Source organism: Mus pahari, chromosome 4 (assembly GCF_900095145.1).
Source record: "Mus pahari chromosome 4, PAHARI_EIJ_v1.1, whole genome shotgun sequence".
In the NCBI taxonomy this organism is placed as follows: domain Eukaryota; kingdom Metazoa; phylum Chordata; class Mammalia; order Rodentia; family Muridae; genus Mus; species Mus pahari.
In genome coordinates, this window is record NC_034593.1 from 119,243,602 (window position 1) to 119,264,384 (window position 20,783).

General features: G+C 47.3%; 1 protein-coding gene across 4 annotated transcripts in view; it reads left to right on the forward strand.

Moving 5' to 3' along the window:
* Lef1 (lymphoid enhancer binding factor 1) overlaps positions 1 to 20,783 on the forward strand; it is a 112,904-nt gene that overhangs the window by 90,643 nt on the left and 1,478 nt on the right. For 2 of the 4 annotated variants that reach the window (XM_021195607.1, XM_021195609.2), the window contains 3 exons: positions 1,364 to 1,471; positions 5,330 to 5,378; positions 6,036 to 6,076. In XM_021195607.1, the coding sequence (XP_021051266.1) occupies positions 1,364 to 1,471; positions 5,330 to 5,378; positions 6,036 to 6,070 (192 nt within the window). In that variant the 3' untranslated portion in view covers positions 6,071 to 6,076. The remainder of the gene's footprint in view (positions 1 to 1,363; positions 1,472 to 5,329; positions 5,379 to 6,035; positions 6,077 to 20,783) is intronic. The other 2 variants (XM_021195608.1, XM_029537794.1) reach the window with 1 other exon arrangement.

Sequence of the window (20,783 nt, forward strand, 5' to 3'; positions counted from 1 at the left end):
AAAAAAAAACAAAACCAAAACAAAACAAAACCAAAAGGTGTGGACATGGCTGCCTGGCCAGTGGGCTCTGCTGACTTGGCAGGAAGATGCCAGGAGTCCTGTGAGATGACTCCCTGCTTCTCCTGTCAGATTAGCCAGAGCAACAGGCATTCCTGTTTCCTGCAGGAATGATGCTGAGCCAGATCCTCGCATCCAAGGCCACACTGGTGGGAGCTCATTCTCTCAGCAGCTTTCCCCTTCCTCCCTCCCCTCAAGCACCCACACCTTTCTTTTTCTTTCCTTTTCCTTTTTTTATGTCATTGGGGCAGGGATGGGGGGGGAGGTACTGTAATTAGAACCAGTGAGCAGGACAGCTTGGTACAGAGTGGGAGAAGGCAGAGGCTCCCAGCTACCTGAGAGACATTTTGGGGGAAGGGCTCTAATTACTCCTGCAGCCACATCATCTTAGTGAGTGTGGTCACCTCCCAGTTAGGTGGCGCCCACATCTCCATGGAGCTTGGCACTGGAGATTTGGGGAAAATTCTAGAACACCATCAGCTGGGGACTCAGGCAAATGCTTTACATATATTGCAAAATTTAACAAAACAAAACAAAAACCATAAGATATAAAGTCCTCAAATTCCCAAATGGATGCCTTGCCCCCAGAATAACAATTTTGTTACTTGGTGGTTCCATTAAAAAGGTGAGAGAAGGGACTCGAAGGATGTCAGCAGCTATGTGTCCTTTCTCAGAAACCCCAGTCTCGTGACAAACCACAGCCTGAGTGTGCTACGCGGGCGGTGTTATCAGCATTCTATAGGCGTGGACATGTGTCTTAAGTGTGAGGAGATGGCCTGGCTTCTGATGTCATACCTGTTTGGGTCACAAGATTCGGGTTCCAGAGTTCACGTGACAGGGTCTGGAGAGAGTCTGGTTGAGAGGAGGCATGTTTGTCCTCAAAGGAATCTGGAAATGAACACATTTTGCATAAATACATGTTGTTTGGGCTCAGTTACTAGTGTAAAACTCCAGGCAACGAAAGTAGACCGCTTGATATCGGGTCACCTGTGAAAAGATTTGGGGGTTTTCTTCCTGTTTATACTGGCAAAAAGGAAGGGTGGGTGACAGATCTTTTATACTCTGACTGCTTTGATGTGTTGCACGTGATACAAGACCACAGGGCAGAGAAACCAAAATGTAAGTTTCACCCCAGCCTCCAGACTGCCTGGTGTCTGCAGCACCAGGGCCACTCCCCTTAGATGGCAGCCAGTGTTTAACTGCTTCCAGTAAACCCATCCATCCTCAGAGTGTGAACCGCGAGGTGGCTTGCTGCCACCTGCCTCGCTTACCTGTTCTCTCTCCCCGTTTTCCGTTTCCGTTTCAGTGGCACGCCCTCTCCCGGGAAGAGCAGGCCAAATACTATGAACTAGCACGGAAGGAGAGGCAGCTACACATGCAGCTTTATCCAGGCTGGTCAGCGCGAGACAATTACGTAAGTCCCTTCTGTATCCCTGCCTTTATCTCCCCATCCCCTCGCTCCCCATCCTCAGACCCTCCCTGCTCCCTGTCCTCACCTCCCTCCTCCGCCCTGTTCCCCATCCTCATCCCCCCCTCCTCCGCCCTGCTCCCCGCCCATCTCACAGCGATGTTTGGAGGATGCATGTGTCTGTACTCTGTTGTTTTGGGGAATTAACGAACTGTGTAATAAAGATGTCATGAGTACGTTGCATTCTGAAAACCTTAAGCTTTTTTACTTGGTGGCTGTGAGTGCTGATCTCTCTGTAAAATGAAGCTCTTTTAAAGTTCAAAACATAAATATTAAAATACTAGGAAAAAGATCTAAAAAAACCCTGTAATTTCACCATGTAAAGGCAAGATTAATTATTAAATAATTATCACTACTCTTGCCACCTCTTTATGTTTTCTGTGTGTCTTTAGTTTCATATATAGGTAAAATATAAGTGCATGTGTGTGTTTGTATATACATGTCTTTATCACATGTTTCCTATTCTTCTCTGAAAATGTATTTTTCTTCTCTGAAGTGGTATTTATGTCCCTATTCTACTAAGTGAATGTCTCAGTTTCCTGGTTTCTCCTGATTTTAGATTTTTTTTCCCCTCCCCTTCAGAGACACATAATCCACCCTGCATTTGATATGTCTGTGCATATTTTCCCTGTTACCATCATTTCTGCAGGATAGATTCATAGTACCAGGATGTTAAGAAGATAAAGCATTTTAAAGTTCTTGGTACATGTTTCCAGGTGACAAATGCTTTAGAAATCTTACCCCATGTCTTGGTGACTGCTGTGACATAGTTTTAGAACTACTTGGGGTGTTTTTGTTTTGTTTTGTTTTTTAATCTCATTCTATGTTTTTTTTTTTGTTGCTGTTGTTGTTTTTTGGTTTTTCGAGACAGGGTTTCTCTGTATAGCCCTGGCTGGCCTCGAACTCACTTTGTAGACCAGGCTGGCCTCGAACTCAGAAATCCACCTGCCTCTGCCTCCCGAGTGCTGGGATTAAAGGCATGCGCCACCACGCCCGGCACATATTCTATGTTCTTTAACTAAAACAGGGTAGGGATTGTCATGTTCTAGAATATACTAGTCTTATCACCAAGAACTCCCTTGCTTACGTTGCCAGCTCTCTTACTGGAGAGTTTGAATATCTGACATTGTCTTTAACTCTATATTAAGAATGGCATATCTAAAATTCTGTCATTTTTATATAAAGTGACAATTTTGATCATTTAGATTCTTAATAGAATAATTTGAAAATCATTCTTAGACAGCTACAACAGGTGGCTTATGACAGCAGAAATTTACTGTTCACTCTTCTAGAGGTTTGAGCTATCTGAAACCAAGGGCACCAGGCTATACTTACCCAACGAAGGACAAGGCTTATTCATAGGGTCTGTGCCCCAATCCCTACCTCCCAAAGGCTCCACCTTAGTCCAGCACACTCTCAGGGGTAGGCGGAGGTGTTATGATTTTAATGTGGAAGTGTGAGGGGGACACATTGGTCTCATAGGAGACTAGAGGCAAGAATGTCACTCAGGCCTGTCTTGATTTAGAGCAATTGTTCCTTCAACAGCACATGTGGAACCGTGAACCAGTGTACAGTTTATTGGTGACCTTTGCTGTAGAAGCTTCAGCTCCCACAGAGACAATGACAATTTGTGTCTGAGGTCACATGACCCATAACAGCCATTACAGCATTTGGACACATATGCATCTTTCTGGGAATGGGTTGAACATGGTTTCCCCCTCTAGAATAATATATACTCTACACTAGTATATACTCCACTGGAAATGCCACTTTACTGTTCAGAATTTGGAGCGCGTGCAGCAGATACGACGTTGACACAGGAAATGAGAGTCTTGTGGGCAGCTCCTGGGAAGCCAGGGCACAGTCGTCTCCCGCACTGTTGTTATTTTGGTTGCCTTAATAACTGCCACATGCTTTCCACTGTCTCTGTCACTTTCTAATCCTTAGGACTGGGTGGCCAGCGTGTGAGGTCAGGGAGGTTAGGTCATTTGTCCCCGGCCGTGGAGTAGGTCGCTACACTGCAATTTAAATCCACATAATATGGACTTGAGGATCTGCAGGGCTTCCCTCCAGGGGATTAGCTCCATGTCTACGGGCTTCTGTTCCCTGAGCAGTAATTACCATGTGCTTGCCCTCAGCCTTCGCCACGCCCTTTTAAGGGGGTAGCTCAGTCCCTCCTAAAGGGGTGCACAGTGTCCTCTTCTCAGGCCTTTGCCTGTGGCTTCTTCTCTGGGAGGGGACCTGACCTTTACTCTGACCCACGCACGGGCTTTGGCAAGTTATGTCTTTATACACACTTAGCATCGCTTGCTGAATGTCTTGAAAGTTTGAAGTTTGCTTCTACTATTTGGGCTAACAAAGGAAGTTTTTGTGAAGCAACAGTACATAGATTTTCTTGGGAGGGTATCCTGCCTCCCAAGATAATACAGACTATGTCCTTTTTGACATTTTATTTTTTTTAAATCTTGCATGGATTAGTCAATTAATATATCCAAGCTGGTCCCTCTTTGCTGTAAATTCTACACAGGTTCTCTCTCCTCACTGATTCATGCTGAAAATACTAGGCCGGCAGTAGCAACAGAGCGCTACATGCTGGCTGTGTGCCAGGTGTGGAGGGTGGAGAGAGGCTCAGGGCAGGGCTCAGGGCACAGCTGATGGGCCATGAGTCAGGCTCAGGAAGGAATCTGCTAGGCAGAGGAGCCCCAGATCTATGTAAGGAAGAGGACAAGACATGGGACCTGTGCAAGTGGGAACCAAGAGAGGTGAGTGCAGAAGGTTCTAACACGCCCGGGAAACAGCCTCCCGGAACGGCAGGAAAGCTCTCAGAATGAAGGATCCTGCTGACTAGAGGAGGCATGTTCTTCTGTTCCCCTGCTCCCTTCCCGGAACACCTCTGGTCACATTGAAGATGGTTGTTGTTGGTCGCCGGTCTAGGCTGTTTGCTTTAGTGTATAGGAAGAGAGTTTCAGTTAACTTTCTAAACCGTTAAGGCCTCATTCAGTCACCATGTGACTGGAGAAACACTGCTCTGAGGCACATACATATATCCATGCTTTTCTAGAGCCACAGGCCTTGGTCAGAAAATTCTGAGAGGCTGATTTTTGATTTTGTCCATGTTGCTCCTTGCTGCCCTTAGTTCAGAGGTGTTGGTAACAAGGAATGTTCTGTGAGTCAGTTGAGAATACCTGTCGCAAGCTCTGGTTGTGGCCGAATGGAGGTGCTTTTCAAGGTGAAAGAAAGAAAAGGGGACAGAGACAGAGGCAGAGGCAGAGGCAGACAGAGGACAGAGACAGTAGTTTCAAGGAGAAATGAAAATTTTAAGCCACTTAAAAAAAGACCAATTTTTTTTATGTCATTGAGATTTTTTTTTTGAACTATACTTAAAATGGCTCCTGTACCGGCCTGGTGTCCCGTCTAAAGAAGTAAAAGCCCCGGTTTCCCAGGTTCTACTCCCTCCTCTGCCTTTCTCCTGGCTTCCGACATCACATCTCCCCCACAGGGTGCTGGGCACTAGGCGGACACCACAGACATAAAATACAGCGCAGTGCATTTCCCAGCAGGCTTCATGCCTGGTGCCAGTGGAGGTGGGTTCTGAGCATGGCAGTCAGGAAGAGGAGTCCCCAAGGAGGCAGGGACACAGGAGCCACACACATTAACACACAGAGTTGTACAGACAAGAAAGGGCGAGCCAGTGACTCTCCCTGGCCCTCTGGCTGACCTCCTCCTTCTGAAGTCTGTGCTTCCTGCACAGCGCACGCCTGCGCACCCACTGTCCTCCCTCTGACTTGCCCTCTGTCCTTCCAGGGCAAGAAGAAGAAGAGGAAGCGAGAGAAGCTACAGGAATCGACTTCAGGTAGGTGTCCCGTGGCCCTCTCTGTTGGTGCTCCTGCTTCTGGCCGACTCCTTGTAATCAGTCCGCATCTTCCTAGCCACTGCTGCATTCTGTGACTGTCACATGTCATCCCTAACCGGGCTTTCTTCCTTTCCTGAAATCCTTAACATTTCAAAAAGACTTCTTTTCCTTGTGAATGAGCCTGCAGAGACTCCTTTCCCATCATGCCCCGGGCCGTAGTTACAAGGTGTGGTTGACTTTTTTTTTTTTTTTTCCTTTTCCTCCTCCTCCTCCCTTCTATTGTCTGCCTTCTCTTTGCTTCTGCCTCTGCTCTGTTTGCACAGTCCTTAAGAATGCCACTTCTACAATGACAGCACAACATGCTACCTTGCATTCCCTTGAGCAAGATACCTCATGTGTCTGGGGTTTTTTTAATACTAAACAACACGGTATTGGGGCTTGTCTCACACTGATGGCAGGAAACAGCGAGGACCCACATCGGTCCCGTCCCCTGTCTGTGAAAGGGCCACCACACGCTCTGCACAACACACAGACACGGCTGCCCTAAGAACCACAAAGGGCAAAGCGAGCAGGTCTACATGATGTTGTAGCTACTACGTATTTGGAATGTACAGAAACCTCTCCATAAACATTTGTTAAAGGCACAATTTTCTGCAGGTACAGGTCCCAGAATGACAGCTGCCTACATCTGAAACATGGTAAGATCAACTCTCTCGGCCCCTGCTGCTGACTTAGCTCTTAACCGAGGCGCTTGCTTGCGGATCTCCTCACTCTCACCATTACGCCCATCTTGGTTCCCCAAAGAGGAAAAGGTCACCCAAGTCAGTCTAGTGCTGATGACCCAGCCGCTCGTGGGTTTTACTCCAGTTGTGTGTTTGCAACACAGTGTGCCTTCATATCCACTACGCCTTTATTTTATATATATATTGCTATTTCTCTGTTCTCTTGCCCTCAATATTATTTTCTCAGCCATTTCTTACTGACTATTGGAAAAAATCAACATATATATATATATATATATATATATATATATATATATATATATATGAAGCAGCCTGACATCCCCCGCCTGCAGTGGGGATGAATCTGAGGGTCACCTTTGTACCCCTCTCTGCCCTGGTACATGGTAAAGACTCCATTGAAATGATGTGTGGACAGTGTGTTTGTAGGAAGAAAGATTTATGTGGCTTATTATTTTCTTTCTATTTTAAAATATCTTCTGAGTGTTTTTCTTTATTGGTAATCATTGCTAGACCTTACCCCAGGATCTGTAAGTTAAAACCTAATTTGCTCATTTTTATGGTAAGTCTTTCATTTTGATCCACATGACCCAGGAAACTGGCTCCGTAGGTAAAGTCTGGGTCTTAAGTTTGAATTGACAGGGTGTATCCATTCTCGACAACAGTTGCCAGTGTATCTGCCATGTTCTCTCTCTAGAACCCTGTGCAGAGTCACCCAGCCCTGTGGGGCTCCCTTTGGGTCCTTTTTACCTCTTGTCTTCCTCGACCGCCAGCCCTTGTCCTTTACTGCATTGCTGCTATTGTAGCTGTTGGGGATGCGTTATGGCCACAGACTTTACTTCCGCAGTTCATCCATTTGGCTCTTGGGGGGATTTTTCTGAAACACAAATGAATGATGTCTCTTCTCTACTCAAAGCCAGCCAGTTCTTACTGCCTGAAGGGTATAGTCACATCTCCTAGTAGAGATCTGCCACTGCCCTCTCCTGTGTCCATACCTCAGGTCAGTTGTTTAAGGTTTCTTTTCACTTCCAAACTTACCGGTGTGAGCTCTGTTCAGATAAAATTAGCAGTTTCACAAGTAGGCGGACAGCACCGCCTATCCCGTCCCTGTGCTTGGAAGGCCTGCTCTCTCTACTCACGAACACACCAACCTGGGCGGCATCCCTTAGAATGGCCTGCAGTCCGGATGCCCTGGGCCAAGCCAGGGAACCTCATCCAAAGCATGAGAATTTACTTTGGGTCCTGAACTTTCAAATGATTTTTCCCTATAGAAATCTCCCGGGTACTGGCACCAAATAGATTTAAATTTCCAATCTACTACCTGGGCCCTCTAGTCAGCTTCTTCGTCTGGTTCTTCTCACCTGGAATGCATAACTTGTCTTTAGCCAATAGGAACTCAGAAAGGCTCCTCCCTCCTCCCAACAACCCTGCTGCTTACACACTTGAGAAACTTGCCTGATCTTCATTCTGACTTCCCAGGTTGCCAAATCCCCAGCTGGTACCACAGTACCAAATCTAACCCCACTGATTTAGCCTAAGGCTCGATGGCTTCTTCCCTGTCAATGGACCACCTCTTGGCATCGGTGACTATTCATCACACCCAAACGTAACACGGTCACAGATGATGGCTACCTAACTGAGTGGCAGCTATTAATTACGGTCTTCTGAGCCGGCCACCTAGCTTTGTTCTTTAGCTCACAGCGCATGATTCTGTTATAATCCCAGCCCCAGGATACATCTGGCTTCATAGATGAACAACCTAGAAAGAAGTCTGCATATATACCTTGTATTATTTCTGTTCGTTTTTTGGTTTCATCTCTTTCAGACAGGGTCTCACGTAGCACAAGCAGACCTCCAACTCACTTAGGTAGCCAAGGTTGACCTTGAACTTTGATCCTCCTGCCTCCACCATCTGAGTGCTGGGATTACAGCCATGTACCACCACCCCTGGTTTACTGGCACTGGAGACCAAGCCTGTTTTATAAACGTGATCTTTGCATTGCTGATCGCTTAGGAATAGTTTACCCCACCTTTCCATGTCCAGCCGTGATGAAGAAGGCCCTCGGAAGTACAGTGTGCCCAGGGCTGGCTCTCAGTCATGGACTAAACGCTGCCTTGGCATCAACAATTCTAGAGCTACCTATTTCATGTGAAATTCACTGCAGTACTTAAGAGTTGGAACTTGATTTAATACCTTTCATGATTATATATGTAATCATGACATATATATGTTCATATACATATATATTATATACTTGACATATTTGATATAAAAGCTGAGTTTGACACAAAATGTTTGCTATAAAAATCTGCGCATTTTTTTTTTGTCTTAAAATACACTTTACCTGCCTGTTTCTTTAATAAGTCAGAGAAATCTTTGAGCTTCTCACCACTACTTTTTTTTTCCTGAAGGTTAAGGAGTCTTCTTTGAATATACTAGAACAAAACAAAACCTGCCTCTGTCCCCCAATTCTCCTTGAGCCCCCAGCTGCTGCTCCCCCCCCCCCCCAGGTGAAGCCCGACTTGTTACATTTGCTGCTTAAAGCCACTAGTATCAATTTCCCTCTCACTCCCTAGATGGGCCGCGTGGTCTTTGAAGTCACTACTCACATACACCACTACCGCCACCACAGTCTTGTTGTGCAGAGAAAACCTGGGAGTTACGAGATTTGTGGGGAGCATAGAGGAACCCAGGCTTGCTCTCCCACCCATCCTCTTCCTTTGCTGTAAGAACTCCTGCACGCAGGCTTGCCAGCCACCAGTGCTTATTTGCTGAGCCAGGTTTTTATAAGACCTGGAGATGCTGCATCAAAAGGGACAGAGAGGGACCCTGTCATGTGCTACCTGTACCACTCGAGGGAGTTTGACACAAGAGTCTTGTGGAGAAATCTAATGCTGCACTAAAAATAAATTCTTGGCAGCCGGGCGGTGGTGGCGCACACCTTTAATCCCAGCACTTGGATGGCAGAGGCAGGTGTATTTCTGAGTTCAAGGTCAGCCTGGTCTACAGAGTGAGTTCCAGGACAGCCAGGGCTATACAGAGAAACCCTGTCTCTACCCTTCCCCCAAAAGGTTCTTGGCCCTCAACACCTCAAGAAAGTACTCTGTCATGGGGGACGGCCCTGTGACAGTCAGTCATCTCTAGTCCCTTCTGGAAGAGCTGCAGAGACCCCAGGACTGGTCTACCCAGGTCTCAGCACAGGCCCTTTGGGAAGCGCAGAGCATAGAGCAGCCCCCTCACAGTCTCTGGTCTTGGGTTTGCATGGGGTGAGAGTAGGGAGAGAACCCGTGGCCTCTAATCGATTCATCTAACTTCTGGTCTGTGCTGCCACAGGGACCCTTCTGTCTCCCTCCCCTAACTTGCCACACCCCGACTGCTTCTGTGTGACAGCCAATTGCCTGCGTGTTCTTCACTTCCTGCGAAGATCCCCTCTGAGGCCTCTTCCCCTCCCCGGAGTGGTTTTCTAGCGCCCACAAGTACTCAGAACTACTACTGATTACGTGGGTTTGGTTTCTCCCGTGGTGTAGGAAGGCCCTGTCTTGCCTGAGCTGATCTCACCTCCGAAGCGAGCCCAGGGCAGATGGGGTTCTTGATTAGAACCAACTCGCTCTGTAGAGCCGCGGTTCTCAACCTGTGGGTCACGGCCCCTTTGGCAAAGCTATATCTCCAAAAATATTTACGCTACGATTCACAACAGTGGCAAAACTACAGTTAGGAAGTAGCAATGGAAATAATTTTATGGGTGGGGGTCACTCCAATGTAGGGGAACTGTATTAAAGGACCACAGCGTCAGCAGGGCTGAGAAGCACTGCTCTGGAGAAATCACCTCGGTTTTCTTCAGTCCTGAGAGGGCAGTGCCAGTATGTGTATCCGCCAGGGCCTGGGCAGGCTCCGCCTCCAGGGAAACTCCACACTCAGGGCCTTCACACTCCAGTTCACACTCAGCCTGCTGAGCTGTACCCACCCTCCCACCTCAACCCTCTGGCCTGGAGCTCCTCCACTTTGTTTCCTAGGAGTTCCCCTGAATTTTGAGGACCTTCCTTCCTTCCTTCCTTCCTTCCTTCCTTCCTTCCTTCCTTCCTTCCTTCCTTCCTTCCTCCCTCCCTCCCTCCCTCCCTCCCTCTCNNCCTCCCTCCCTCCCTCTCTCCCTCCCTCCGTCCCTCTCCCCCCTCCATTCCTTCCTTCCTTAACTTTTTGGGTTACTACACAAAATAATGATTTTTGTTAGGGAATTTTCTTTTTAAAAATGTTTGATTATTTTTTTTCCTTGTAAAATTAGCTTACAAAATAGCGGGTTTCCATATAGAATTTTAATATTTCATTTTGGTTGATGCCCCTACCCCACCACTATTACGGCATTTTGATATACGTGAGCCTGCTTTGTTCTGGTTTGCTTCTTGCCCTCCTCCCCCCTCCCTCCCCAGGTTGTTTTTCTTCTCCACTTTCACACTGTTTACAACTTCTAGCTTCCACGTTTGACAGAAAACTCATTGTTCTGTCTGGGTCTGGATTATTTTGCCTAAACATAACCACCCGGGTTTATTCCACTTTTTCTACAAATGACTCAGTTTCATTATTCTTTATATAGTTAAATAGTACTCCACTGGGTATGTCTTTTTATCTAATTCATTTGTTGCCAAGCCCCTGAGCTGCTTCTGACCATTGTGAACATTCCCTCTGGAATCATGGGTGTGGGGGACAAGTCTGTGGTATGTCTGGGCAGATACTCAGAAGCCAGGTTATACAGTCTGTCTACCTTTAGTTTTTTGGGGAAATCAACATATATTGACCTCTGGATGGTCACACTGACTTACTTTCCCACCAACAATATGCAAGAGTTCCTATCCCCCATGGATGTGTCTCGACTAGTGCGTGTTCTGTGTACCGTGGCCATCCTGACCTGGCTGAGATAGATTCTCTGTGTACTCTTAACTTGCGTTTCCCGGATAGCTAAGAGGTTGGACATTTTCTCAAAAGTATCTGTTCAGATAGTTTGAGTCAAATATGTTGTCTGCTCCCTTGTCGCTGTTGTGTCTTTGAGGGGTTTTGTTTTCAAGTCACTTTTAAAATTTGTGCTGAAAACCCCAACTCAGACCCTCTGTAAAAACCAGTAAAAACCAGTATGTGCCCTTAACCTCCCGTGCCCCTCTCCACCCCAGAGGGCTTCTTTGTTTTTAATATATTGTGGATGTTAACCCCTCTCAAGTTAGTAGTTGGCAAAGATTTTTTTCTTCTGCCTGTAGGTCACCTCCATTGCTAAAGCTTTCTTAATTCAATGAAATAAGGTGTATGGTCCTTTTCTCTCTGTACCCTGCAGGCCTGTTCGTGAGATCAGTGCTTGTGGCAATCTCTTTATGTTTGTCTTTAGTAGTTTCAAAGTTTCAAGCCTTACATTAAGATTTTCAATCCACATAGAGTACGACCTTTGAGGTGTGTGTATTCAGTTTCCCCTCCACCGTTTCTTAAAGTAGTTGTCATTCCTTCAACATGGAATCTTTGTCAAGAATCCGTGGTCTGTGGATTCTCGGGTTTGTTTCTGCCTCTCTTCCATTCCATTGGTCAGTTCTAACGTAGGGACTTTTTCATTAAATTACTGTTAAGCAAGAATGATCTTTTGAGTTCACACCTCTGAAAATACAGCTCAGATGCTAAAAAGCTCTTTAAACACTGCGTTCCCTCCCACTCCTTAAAATGCATGAATTATATTTTATGCTTCCATGTTTTGGGAGAGAGGATGGGGGTGGGGTGGGGGTTGTTCCCTGTGTGGCCTCTTCAAGCCCCGGGTAGAAGTTGGAGAGGAGCCAGTGAACCTACCAAAATGACTGTGTGTGAGAATATGCAAATTCACTCTGAAACCATTGTTGATCGGCTCTCAGAACACCTTTTGTCCAGACTGGAAACAGGGTCAGTGAAAAGCCATTCCTGAGGGAACGTTCTTCTGAGAAGCCAACTGCATCCTGTCTGTTCTTGGACTCACCGTCCCTTTATCAGGAAGCTGAGAGCCCCAGGGCCTTGGGAAGTGGGACTACACCACCCCTTTTGGTTTGCTCGAAGGCCAGGGTCTGTCACAGGCACTCGTGGTGTATCCTGCAAGCCACCAGTAAGGGTGACTGCTGCAGGGTGAGGACTGTGCCTGGGGAAGGGGCTACTTGGTGAGCGAGGCAGAGCCTTTTTCTTCCCAGAGGGGTTTCCAGGGTGAGAAGCTGTAGGCCCAAGATGGCTAACTATAAAAGACTATGATTTGTGCTGTGAGTTAGCATGTAAGATAAAAATAAAGAGTATGTCAGATAAGTAGGTAAATCTGAGCAGGATCCCGGCAGTGTCCTCGTGCTGCCTCTTAGGCCGGGGATTGGCAAGGCAGCTCCTAGAGTCCACAGCACCGTGATTATTTATTTTCCTGGGAGTTTTTAGGGCTTTGGCGTGGGTTTGATTTGGAACCTACAACAAACACCTCAACAGCTTATCGGTAGTCAGACATTAATATCAAAGACTCGACTTTTCTTTCTTCCTGGTTCAGTCAAGATGGGTGAGAAAGTAAGCATAGAATCAGAATTTGTGAAACGTCGGGAACATTGATCACTCGAGTTCATTAATTAAAAACCAACCCTGTGAACAAGTTTATTAGTGTTTAGTGTAGTATAACAAACCCCAGAGCCAAAATTATACAGACATATGGTTTGGATGTAGTGTCTCTCTGATTATATAGTATCTACAAACTAACTTAAAAGTAGAAGCAAGATATTTTTAGCAGTAGAAAACTCCTCTGGCTAAAGGCACAGACATTCACCTGAAGATAGATTCTGATGCGCACGCAGCCCCCTCACACCCACCCCACACCCATTTTGCCTCTGACATAATCTTTATCTCAGAGGCTTGCTAACTAAATGAAGAAGTGTGTTTATCACTAAGTAGAACCTTCAGCCTTCACTGCCCTGGGGCCAGGAGCTGTGTGGGAGAGGTAATTGCAAGCACTGTACAGGCTACAGGAGTTAATTGCACAGTGCTTTGGATTTATGTTGGGGAAAAAAAACATGTTTCTGGCTTCTGTTTGATGATGGCATTTAAAGGTTCAAGGCTCCTGGGTCCTGTGATTCCTCCCACAGAACCCCCCAGCTACAGAGCCAGAAGGCAGAACCCCGAGAGGGTCTGTGGGGAGTCTGTATGCAGCACCAGCTTCACCCCGGCCTCTGCAAAGTGGGGAGTGAGTGGCCAAAGTTCTCAGTAGTCTTTTAAAAACCATTTACTTCCTATATAGTTTGAGGCTCACCCTGGCATCTTTGAGTCTTTTTCCTAATCTTTGCTCCTAATCCTACCCACAAGTGCACATGAGGCCAACCTCATTAGGTGTCTAAGTCTCTGGGTGTCCTCTGGGTTGGTGTTTGGTTAGAAAACAAAGTCGGACTTTTTTCCCCCTTTTTCTTTTTGAAGATATGGTAAAATTAGAGGGAAATTCAAGGTAGCTTGAGAAATCCTAACACTTGTTCAGAGTCTCAAAGCAGAAAAGACTCTTGCCTGTACCTAGAAAGTGAAAACATGCAAACCAATGCCTCCTTTTTCATCTGTGACACAGGAAGCACCCGACAAGGAATTGTTATAAGCAGAAGGAACGGAGCGGAAGTTAAAGACTCTGGGAAACAAGTGGAGAGGCATAGCTGGCAGGTTAAGAGAGGCCAGGTGTCATTGTCACTGTGCAGTAACCACCCAGCTGGAGTTAGCATCTCCCAGGCACACATTTGCTCTGTGCTCAGCGGTGCCCCCTAGCGGAGGCTGCCTTCTGCCTCTCTTCATAATGCAGTGTTTAGATCCTAAAGGGGTTGCTGGCTGCATCTGTCTTGCCTGAGATTCCTGGCTCGCTTTGCTTGAAGCTGAAGATCTTGGTGCCTGGAAGGGGCTCTCTTCCTCAGCTCCTGTCTCTGGCTTGTCCATTCTGAAGGAATGGCCGACCTATGACTTTTCTCTTCTGCAAATGGCTGTCACAGAAACCTCTTAGAGAGTCTGTAACACAGCACTCTTGACTGTCATGTTCCTCAGGAAGTCCAGCCCTGGGACAGGCTTGGCCACACAGCTTGGCCACACATAGAGGCCGTCACCTAGTGGACAATGTGTTTAAAGTGGCTGCTGTGTGAATGATAGGTTTTCAAAGTCGGCCCCCACGTCCAGGACACCCGTGGTTAGCGTCTCAGCTACTTTCTAGAACTTGGAAGCCCGCCCCCAGTGACATACTTCCTCCAACAATACCACACCTCCTAAGCCTCCCCAAACAGCCCCACTAAGTGGGGACCGAGAGTTTCGATGCTGAGACTATGGATGACTTTTCTTGTTGAAGCCACCATAGTCATTTGTGTGACAGGATGCTTTTGCACAGTGAAAGGCACGGTCAGATCTCAAGTCACCCGCTGCGGGGGGGGGGGGCACAGTCAGATCTCTGGGCACCCGCTGCAGTGGGGGGAAAATGGCAGATTAAAGACTCTCAGGACAAATTTCAGAAAGTTCCAAAAAGCAAAACTTGGTTTTTGGCACTCTTAGCGCTGCACTCAGAGAGTGATAACAGGTAGGACTGTCCTGCAGTGGACCTCTCCAACCTCGAGCATCATCTTCCTTCTCACTTTGCCCATTGGGGCTGACTGTGTGACAATCGTGTCTTCCTGTTATGCTGTCCCCTAAACAATACAGACAAACAACCTTTGCATGACACTTGACTCGCTTTCTGTATTGGAAGTGATCCTGAGATGGTTTAAAACACAGGAAGGGCATATGTAAGTTATATGTAGATATGTGCCATTGCATGTCTGACTGCAAAGAACCCTTTATGGATACCAAGGGGCAACTGTGCCAGAACAGCCTGCATTTGACTTACGTAACCATCCAGCGGAACCAAGGGCGATCTTGCTGCTGGGCCAGAAAATAGGACAGTAGAACTCAACTAGCACCCAGATCCACTGGTCAGCTGCAGCTAGAACCTAGGCAACGAGCTAATGGAGATGGCTGCTCTTCCAGAGGCCCAGGGACCGAGATCAATTCCCAGGACCAACCTGACAGTTCACAGCCATTTGCAACTCCAGTCCCTGAGCATCCAGACCCCCTTCTTGCCTCTAAGGTACCAGGCACACACACAGACATGCGGAATTAAATATTTAATATATTTAACTGGGCATGAAGATATGCACAGGGAACTCACTAAACCTCTCTTGTGATAACGTGATATTTAGCCTCAATACTTATGGATTGAGTTGCAAGTTCACCTATGTACTAAAATAACATCTAATAAGGAATTGCTTTAGACACATTTTAATAGAATCCTTTTCTCGCTGGGGTACCTGGAGCTATGGAAGTGCCACCTTCTGAGTCTTAGAAGAACAGTGGAAGATGGAATTACCCTTCCCTCCCCAGGTTGCTTTTGGTCATGGTGTTTTATCACATCAACAGAAACTCGAAGACAATAGATTCTACCACTGTGAAACACCCATAGCTCCAAACATGGACTTTTTAAATAAAGGATTTAAAGAAGCTGGGGAGATGATCCAACAGTTAAGGGCACTGGGTCACCCAGGGGAGCTGGGTTCGATTCTCAGTGTCTACATGGCAGCTCACCAACACCTGAAACTCTAGTTCCTAGGGGTGCGATCTAGCATCTCCTTCTAGCCTCTGTCATGCGCCAGGGGACATGCATGCAGTTGAACACCCATACACAAAAAATACATGTTTAAAAAAAACACTTTAAGTGCATTGAAATTTCTTGGTACTTCATGCTGACATTCTACAGAGTGTACTATATTGTATATACCACAAGGAATGTGATGGTTTAGCATTACTGTAAAAGACCCCAAGTAATATATGACATTTCTAAATTGCTGCCTCTGTTTTTTCTGTTACTTTCCTTGCAATATGGAGTGACTCCTCTCTGTCAGGAGTATGTGCGTTCTGCCACGTGGTGGGGGGATTGAAGAACTGAAAAATGAACTTTATTTGAATAAATATTATTATATAATAATAAGAGTCAAAAGTACAGGGCCGGGTGCTGTGTAGATGGGTGCACGATGTCTTGGTTTTGTGCGTGAATTTCACGGCATCCCTGTGGCTCCTTTGAGACGAACTCTCCACTGCTCTCCAAGCCTGGAGCTCTAGCAGAGAGATTTGGTTCCTTCATACACCACGTGATAGAAAAGTCCAAAGCAAGGTTGCTCATGGTTTGGGTTTTAATTCAGCTCTGGCTTGATAGTTGATAAGTTCTTTGGTAAATTCTGAGTGTCCGAAACACTCCAGTTCTGCCTCTCAGACTTCTTGGCTACCAGTGTTTTTGAGAAGACATTCTGTACCCAGAAATACCTTTTGTTCTTTTTTTCGTAAATGGTGTCATTTGGTTGGTTCACAGTCTATGAATCCTACGTTCTTAGCCTTGGGGGGTGGCGTTGAAGAACCACAGGCTGTTGCCCTTCCACAGTGCCTGCTGAGCCACCAGTTCACGCATGCACTTTTAATCCCCAGGCAGTAGACGATGCTCACTGTCCCTTTGAGAGCACCATGGGCTGTAAGTCATGCTTTTCTCTTCATCCGTCCATGCACTGGGAGCAAGGGAGGGCTGCACCTGCTTCTCACAGATGAGGAACTGGGAACCAGGGCCTGGGGCCCTCCAGCGACTGCTTGAATAGAGGAAGATCATGAATTCGAGGCCTGGGTCACAGCCTGACTCAGGCCTGTGTGTTGTGGGTATCTTATTCCGAGTGTCCCGTCACTTCTCCGCACTCCATGAGCTTATGCTGATTCGCAAGCCCCAGTGTTCGAGCTGAGAGGAAGCGGATGTGCATCCTGTCGCCTCATTTTTACACGACGTTAGCCTCTTCCTTCTCTAGGTGAACTTCTGTCAGGATGAGAGAAATGTGGACTAGGGAGAGAATTTAAAGGCGGGTTTCTGACGACAGGAATATGTTCCCTTAATTCCGAACTGTTCGCTAGAGCAGTGGTTCTCATCCTGTGGGTCGCGACCCCAAGACCCTTTCACAGGGGTCAAATATCAGATACCCAGTGTATCAGATACATGCATTGCAATTTGTAACAGTAGCAAATTTACACTTATGAAGTGGCAACAGAATAATCTTATGGTTAGGGGTCACCACAACATGAAGAACTGTTTTAATGGATCGGGTCGCAGTGTTAGGAAGGTTGAGAACCACTGATATAGAGCGTGCCCTAAATGTGTCTGCAGATTGTAGACCCAGCTGTCCCTGGAGCTGTGACCTCCCACAGGACATGTGACCTCACAGGCCAGGCGGGTCTGTCTGACTAGATTGAAGGCAGACTGTCCTGCAGCCATGGCTGATGGATCCCAGGTCCGCCTCCGTCACCTTGATCCAAAGTGTGGTTTAGCTGGTCGCAGTGTTGGCTAACACAAGGGAAAAGCTGTACACTAAGATCCTGCCTGGGTCTAATCTGAGTCCAAGCCAGGGCTCTGTGCCCCTTCCTGACTCCCTCCCACAGCTCTGTGGTCAGGGACACAGTCGTCCTCGGGGTGGAACTAAGGTCTTAATTCAGCTGCAGAAACAAAACTCAGCGTCAAGTTCGCTGACCACACATTTCCATTTTTCCCTTTCCCAAACCCCAGGTTGTCTCAAAGCCAAGGACCCACAGCCAGGCTCACCCGCCAGGTTAGAGCAGATTCTCGGGAGGGAGATGGGATATCTTTACTGGCTGACTGAGCTCGGGCCTCTTTACTGGTTTGCTATCAAACAGTGTGGCATCTTGGCTTAGGCAACGCTACGGTATTCTAGACGTGGGGCACATTGTCAGGATAAAGGTGCTGTCACCTGGTGATGGACAGAGAGAAGGTGGGAAGGTTCATGAGAATGATAGCATCGTGGCAAAGCATGATGGTAGGAGGAGTGTTGAGCCCAGTGCCTTCCTGGGTCTTGATTTCCTCTTCTACGAATACGTGAGAATTCATAGCACTGTCGCAGTGGTATGAAACGTTGTATGAAGGTTTTCCCAGTGCCAGGCTTCCAACAGGTGACAGGCACAGTTGAAGTCAATTAGGTGAAGGCAATAGAGAAGCAGAATGTTTGGAGATTGGCTACAGGGGTCACCGTGGGCCCATCATGGCACCATCTACTTGGCACGAGGGGTGTGGCATGTTGCCACAAGGTGATTCTTGCAGTTAAAACTTTTCACCCCTCACAAAACTAATGTCTAATACCCTCTTCCCAGAGATGATGTCATAACAGAATACACATTCAGGTCTTACGTCCTGAGGTAATGCCTGGTGCCATTTAGGCAGAAGTGGGGTGGGGTGGGGTGATGGGAAGAGTTGGGAGGGGTTCCTGATTCAGTGCTTTTGGTTGCTTACCAGTTCTGACCGTGTTATCAAGAATACAAGTTTGTATTTTGTCCCTAGAGACCCTCCTTGCTACCCTGTCTTAGCATGTATTGCTGGCGAAGCCCAGGAGGACAAGGGTACCGGCTTCTCCCATAAGAAGGTAGATGGGAGAAGGGGCTGGACTGCCCACAGCTCCAGGCCTTAAATAGAACTCCGCATACGTTTTCAGAGAGTTGGGCCCTCCTCCTGCCTACCCCTCTCCTCCATCCCTCTCAGTTTTGTACCAGAGACCCAGTCTCCAGGGGTCAGGACAGCTCATCTGCCAGGAGCCTTCACGGTTTGCCCTTTCCATTCAGGCTCCTCATAAGCCAGATGAGGTCTTGGTACCACTTGAGTAGAGAGGTGGTTAGTCAGACTGGAGGTTGGTTAAGGAAGGCAGCCGTGGTCCGGGTGTGTAGGGCGTTGTATTTCGTGCTAGTGTTTGCGCTGCACAAATGGCCACATGGCAGGACACTGGCCTTAACATCTGTAAGGGAGTCGCTGGCTCCCTTTGATGCAGGGGGCTTGGTAGTCACTGCTTTGATTGCCCAGGAAGGCTTCAGTGGGTGGAGCCCTGTCCCTTTCCAGCCAGCAGCCCAACCCCACTGCAGACTGTGGCAAGCCTCTCCCATCTCGGGAGCTTGCTTCCTTCAAACGGATCTTGATTTGACCCATTTTGTATCCGTAAAACAACACGCTTACGGCTCCGCTTCAGGACAGTTTCCCATTAGGAATGCAACCCCAGGGAGGTGGACTGCCATGCAGGGGACCTCTGAGGATAGCCAACTTGTCAGGGACAGTTACAGACCAACACAATAGTGAAGCAAGGACAGCCAAACTATGTACATGTAGGAAAGAATGACTATTAGGAGATGAGGGGATTCTGTCTGTGAGGAACATGACTCTAGGCAGCCATGTTTGTTTGTCTTGACTGTTATAACCGAGGCCAAGTCCAGATTCAAGGAAGAGCGTGGCTTGTAGGTAAGACAGGCAGGCAGGAGAAGGGCTGTGTCTCTGGTGTAGAATTAGAGTCAAGACAAGAGTTCCTACAGCTGGGGTTGGGGACAGGTCCCAGCAGACGGACAGGTTGTCTCATGGTAGAAGACATCCTCAGCTCCCCGTGGTCCCTCAGATCTAATCCCCAGCAGCCTAGGACTTCAAGGCCATACCTTCTTAGGAAACAATATTTTCCTGTCACAGACTCAGAGGAAGACTCCCCAGGAAGAGCAGCTTGGACCTAGCCTTTGAACATCCTTCATGCAAAAGCGCAAAGTAAACAGGGACCTCTGGGGCCCACGCCCTTGCCCGACTCCAGTCCGGTTCCTCTCATTAGAAAGGCCTTGCCTCTCTTAGCCCTTTGATCCTCCCATGTGAAGGACTGACAGGTTGCTTGGATGATAACAAAGATCTGCAACCGAACAGTAGGAAAAGGTTAGCTTTGCACAGTAGGAATTTTAAATCTTTGGAGACTTCACAATTCTAGCATTGCGGTGACTTCTTCCCGGTTTTCTTGGTTTTATTTCTCTGTAGCTACTCAGGGATAGATGTAGTTGCTTCACAGTTTGGATCAGGTGTTTTGGGGGCCAGCTGTGGAGGGAGCATCAGTTGTCCGTGTGTCGTCCTCCACGAACCGGCACAGCTTGTGTTCAGGTGCCCTCTTCTAGTCCACACCAAAATCCCGCGGAAGGTGCTTGGCCACCCACTTTTTCCAGTGGTCACAGCTTCTTTCGGTCATCTGATGTTCCTGTTCCTTTCCTTCCTCGGTGAGAGCCGGAAGGAGCCCACCACTTAGAATTAATCTTTTAGAGGAATGGTCTACTTGTAAAGGGGGACAGAGCCACCACAAACACAGAGAGCCGGCTTCATCTGAGGCTGTCACAGGCTCCGGATGGGATGCAGGGCTTCTTTACCTCTGCCTCAAGTTCAAAGCCGTGGGGACCAGTGCGTCCTGGGATGAAGGAGCTGACCATCCATGCCTTTGATTTCCTCTGTTGGTCATGGCGTCTCATTTGACCTGGTAAAATCTCAGGTCACTACAACTTTGGGGAGTAGGGAGTCTTGATTTTGAAAATCATCCATTATTTTAAATTGCTTGCAGAGTAATTCATTCAAGACTAACAGTAAATGTCTTCATGTATAGGGAGGGAGTCATCTTGAGAATTTAGGTGGAAATGGAGGTGTTCCCACCCCCCTTGGACCATAAGAATGAAGAGCATATCCCGGGTGTGCAGGGCTTGTCAAATGAGAGTCTGCAGCGTGCTGGGCCGTTTGGAATATTCTTCTTTTTTTTTCTTTTTTTTTCTTTTTTTTTTTTTTTT